We start from the raw sequence: 5,162 nt of genomic DNA on the forward strand, positions 1-5,162 counted from the left end.
TTGTGAGACATGGATTGAGTTGGGGTACCTTACAGTTCACAGGATCTCCGTGTCAGACATGGATTGAGTTGGGGTACGTAACAGTTCATAGGATCTCCGTGTCAGACATGGATTGAGTTGGGGTACACAACAGTTCACAGGATCTCCGTGTCAGACATGGATTGGGTTGGGGTACGTAACAGTTCACAGGATCTCCGTGTCAGACATGGATAGAGTTGGGGTACAGAACAGTTCAGAGGATCTCCGTGTCAGACATGGATTGAGTTGGGGAACGTAACAGTTCACAGGATCACCGTGTCAGACATGGTTAGAGTTGGGGTACAGAACAGTTCAGAGGATCTCCGTGTCAGACATGGATTGAGTTGGGGTACCTAACAGTTCACAGGATCTCGGTGTCAGACATGGATTGAGTTGGGGTACGTAACAGTTCACAGGATCACCGTGTCAGACATGGATAGAGTTGGGGTACAGAACAGTTCAGAGGATCTCCGTGTCAGACATGGATTGAGTTGGGGTACGTAACAGTTCACAGGATCTCGGTGTCAGACATGGATTGAGTTGGGGTTCGTAACAGTTCACAGGATCTCCAAATGAGGAAGTGATATAATAGCATTTATAATTCATGTTTACTCTGAGTTTTAAAAAGGAACTTGGGAGAAACCATGTATGATTGAGAAGATAAAATGCAAAAAATCCTGTTTCAATTACATGTTGGTTCTGATATTGGATAGAAACTATTACAATCATATGTCTGGATAGATTTTATCTTTCTTGTGAAGTTGAATGATAATTCTTAATATTATTTTTGCACTAAAAGTTTTAGGATGGCCTCATAAAAGTCTTTGGTAATAACAGAGATATTGTTAAAAACCATAAAGTACAATTTTTCATTTATTTTTAAACAGAAAAAATGAAAGAGGAAACAGATGATGAATTCTATGATGCAGAAGAGAAAGACAATGAAGGTAAAGAGGTACAATCCAATGATGGAGGGCTGGAGGTACCAACTGAGAAGTCCAATGTAGGTGACATCAAAACTGAAGATGAACAGGATTCCGTGAAGGAAAATGACGTCCACAAGGAAGATACTAAAAATGAAAATACCTTGGAGGAGAGAGTACAGGAAGAAAGCAAAGAAACCTTAGATGAGGGTGTGGAAGAAGAAAATGTTAGCGAAAAAACAGAGGAAGAAAGTGAAAACAACGTGGATGAGGAAGAAGGCAGCACCCAGGAAGCTACGTGTGAATCTGTAACTGAGGATCTTCAAAAGGTCTCTCTGGTAGGTAATGACAAGGAGGATACAGGAAAAAATAGAGATTGCTTTGATGATGATGTAGAGGCAAGTGAAGAGGAATCGGCCGAGTTAGAGAGCACTACTGAGACGGTGACTGCTGAGGAAATAGTGTCAGAAGAATTGCAGAAAGTAGCAGCTGCAGATTCAGAGACCAAAGCATCAGGAGAGGAAACCTCCATGGAGAAACTTGATGAAGACACGGAGGCAAACAAGTCTGAAGATCCTAGGGAGGAAGAAGAGGAGGCAGAGGACAATAACAGTGAGGATGAAACTCCAAATACTGCTGCAACTAAAATGTCAGTTTGTGGAGAGGAACAGGACACACAGAGTGACACCGATGATGTAGTGACGGAGAAACATGATAAGTGTGAGGATTTAGAGGGGAAATCTAGCCTAGCAGAACTTAGTAAAGGGACGACACAGAGTGAGGAGTCGTGAAGAATGAGGAAAGGGACGACACAGAGTGAGGAGTCGTGAAGAATGAGGAAAGGACCAAAGTGAGTTCAAGTTCACGCTATTGGATTAAGAATCTGTGTGTTTTAGGAGAAGTATGGTTGTGTGTGCTGTTGTTTTTTGTTTTTGTTTTTTAATGACATGCTTTTTGAACTAACAGGATATATAATTTGAATAGCTACCAGACATGCCTCTCTTCTCATGTCTGTATGACGCTTTTTTTAATTCTGTATATAAATTGATACCTGTTCACACCATATCTACTGCAGTCAACTTGTCTTCAACTAGTTTAAGAACTTTTATATTTAGTTTTGTAAGGTCGTAAAAATAAAGATTTGATTTATTTCTGCATCGTTGATACAAACCATGTTTAATACAATTTTGACGACATCTTTATGAAATGTTTTTGATTGATAATGTTGTTTAATTTAGGATAATGTTGTTCAATTTTGTTTATTTTGTTTGAGAGATTTGAAGTGAATGATGTAGCCTCATGTGAGACCAGGAGATAAAAGTAGGATTTGAGATCAAAAGGATTCTGTTATTGACGTTTTATGGATCATACCAGGATAAACAAAACAGATATCACATATCCATTTTCTCTCATTGCATACGATAAAATGTATTACATCAGATTATTTATACAGATTAATACTTGGCATCTAAAAAAGAAAAAATATTTAAGGATCCAGCATCTAAAAAAAGAAAGAAAAATATTTAAGGATCCCTCTAACACTGTAGGTAAAACACTAGAGAGTTCCACTGTAGTTTTTGAATTTGAATAAATTCTGCTTCAATTCATTTTGCCTGATATGACTTGCTTACTAAGAGTAACTTAGAGTTAGTTTCCAGTACAGGACCTCTATAGGTCCTCTCCACTGGACTCGATCGTGTAGCGCTCCAAACTTGAAGTCTGCTTTTAAATGTCTAACCAGTTAGTTTAGCTGAGTGACAGTATAATGACCAGAGGTCAAGAGTTCTAGTCCTGATCTGGCCTTGTTACATTTTTACACTCAAAACACTTATAAGACCTTTCTTGGTTTTTTTCCCATCTTCATTCAAATTTCATTAAAAAAGTGTTTTTTTTTTTTTATAATTATGCAAGAAAAAACCTGTTGTCCAATGTAGTTTCTATTTTTGGCAGAGGTAAGGGAATCCTTAAAGCTAACTTAGATTTATAGTAACAGGAGCATTGATTGTGCTGGAGAGCAGCTGTATAAGTTTGAACACTCTATATACACTGGTGGTTATACACAGACGCGCCTAGCTGTGGCTTTAGCTGTTGATGCGACGACATGGCAAGTTATGCTACAGTTAATACACTTGTATACAACATACAGATGTATACACAGACCTGTAGTCGTATACAACATACACATGTATACACAGACCTGTAGTCGCGTACCTGTAGCATTCATTGAGAAACCAGCATCAACAGACTCATGGCTAGCTATTTATTGGTTTGGTGGGAATGAGTATTTTTTATATTTTTCTTTTTTTTTCATTTTTTTCATGTAATCTTTGGTTTCATTTTATTACAACTTCTGCATAATTTTCATTTTTTTCATGTAATCTTTGGTTTCATTTTATTACAACTTCTGCATAATTTTCATTTTTGTATTCAAGATTTTTGACATTGCCATTAATAGCCAGTATTGACAGTTATTAGACAGTTATTAGTCACAAAAGTTCTTGTCATGTATAGTTTAGCAAATTTAGATCATATATTTTCATATACATTCTTGAAAACAAAGGTATTTTTAGTGCCATGTATACTATATATTAACTTCAACATGTTTAACTGTACTAGGGATTTGGCATATATGCATTCGTTTATAATAATATACCAGGTATAAAGACATTTGTGGTGTCTTGTTCACATAGTTACTTGTGTGCATTTTATTCTCACCATCATCATATAAACTTTGTAATGCAAATGCTGTTTGCATTTCTGGTTTTGTTAACCTGACTAAGAACCCAGCTGTTGTTGGTTTAATTCTACATACTGATCTTAAGTCTTGTTTTCACCCTTATCTACACATGCAAAGTGTTGTAGCATTGCCTTGCACCATGCTATATATTATTATAATTGTGCTTTCAGGAAGAATGAAAAAGAATGGTGTAGGATTATTGTTACAACCCATAAAAAGCATATCATTGGTGCATATGATCATATTAAATCAAAATAATATTTTGGAGAAAACTGTATCAGTTTTCTGTATCCATTCTGCTTTAGTTAGTAGTTCAGTACCAGTCATCAATGTTATCACAAGTATACATACAAACTTAATTGTGTACTAGATAAGGAATGTTTCTACATAACATTTTTGACAATTGTGATCTTTTCAAACTACTTCATATCTGGATTTTTACAAAAACGTTTCAAAGCATTTCTGACAGATGTTTTTTTTGTTTTGTTTGAGTCAGTTATTGGAAGTTAGAAGTAATACTTGCATATGTGTCTTTTGTAAATCATGATAATTATTAAGTTCTTGTACTTCATTATTCCAAGTTAACCCCTGTATTACAATAATACAATTCAGATTTTAAGGGCTGAAATTGAATCAAGGGAAGTATTCCATTTTCTTCGTGGATGGCAAGTATGTTAGAAAATAAGGCCATATATATCAAGATTGTTAGATTATGAAGAAATGGTATATCACAGGCTGTAAATTGTGTGCGGTATTAAATCTTAATTTGTCAGATGAATATCAAATAAATCTGCACCTCAAGCAGATCGATACATACAGAAACATTCTCACCAACTACTACGTCTGCCTTTCATCATTCTGCTGTGTGTGCATATGGAGTTTGGGTACATTGCACACGTGGGATGGAAGTTATATTTGTGCATTGTCAACCTATAACATATGTGTAACGAGAGTAATGGGGTGCAGGGTTATGTGTTCAGTGCTGATGGTGACAACATACCACCCGAGACCCAACTTTTACCACTTTGTTAGTGCTACTCCCACCGTTCAGGTGCTTTTTTGTTTTGTGCCCTCAGTAAGGAAGTTTGTATAAAGCTACGTTTGAATCAATTAAAATGTTCTTGTTAAAGTATATATCGCCTTCTCTTATTGTTTTATATTGACCAAGCTTTTGTCTTTTGCTGACTATATGTAGGATAGTTTTATAAGTGAGAAATGGCGGCGCTGGTGTTGTAAGTCACTGATAGGAGATCGGTTAATGTTTTTTAGAAGCTACTTGGACTGAATCAGAACGACGTTTTACTTCCTTTGGCATTCAAAGAACTTATGAAAGAAAATAAATACCACTCCTTGTCTTTCCTGTAAAAGCGATAAACAACTTATAGGTAATTATTATAACAATTAATTTGTAGTTGGCATACATCAGAGTACGAGGCAGCCATGATATTTGGCCCGTGGACGGGCAATTAAATTATATTTGCCCA

At 36.1% G+C, this 5,162-nt stretch overlaps 1 protein-coding gene across 4 annotated transcripts in view; it reads left to right on the forward strand.

Moving 5' to 3' along the window:
* The window catches only part of LOC110448334, a 42,417-nt gene extending 37,607 nt beyond the window's left edge, over nucleotides 1–4,810 (forward strand). For all 4 annotated transcript variants that reach the window (XM_021494511.1, XM_021494512.1, XM_021494513.1 and 1 more), the window contains one exon: nucleotides 906–4,810. In XM_021494511.1, coding sequence (XP_021350186.1) covers nucleotides 906–1,732 — 827 coding nt within the window. In that variant the 3' untranslated portion in view covers nucleotides 1,733–4,810. The remainder of the gene's footprint in view (nucleotides 1–905) is intronic.
* Nucleotides 4,811–5,162: the final 352 nt, after the last annotated feature.

Source organism: Mizuhopecten yessoensis, unplaced genomic scaffold, assembly GCF_002113885.1.
Source record: "Mizuhopecten yessoensis strain PY_sf001 unplaced genomic scaffold, ASM211388v2 scaffold4001, whole genome shotgun sequence".
NCBI classification, from domain to species: domain Eukaryota; kingdom Metazoa; phylum Mollusca; class Bivalvia; order Pectinida; family Pectinidae; genus Mizuhopecten; species Mizuhopecten yessoensis.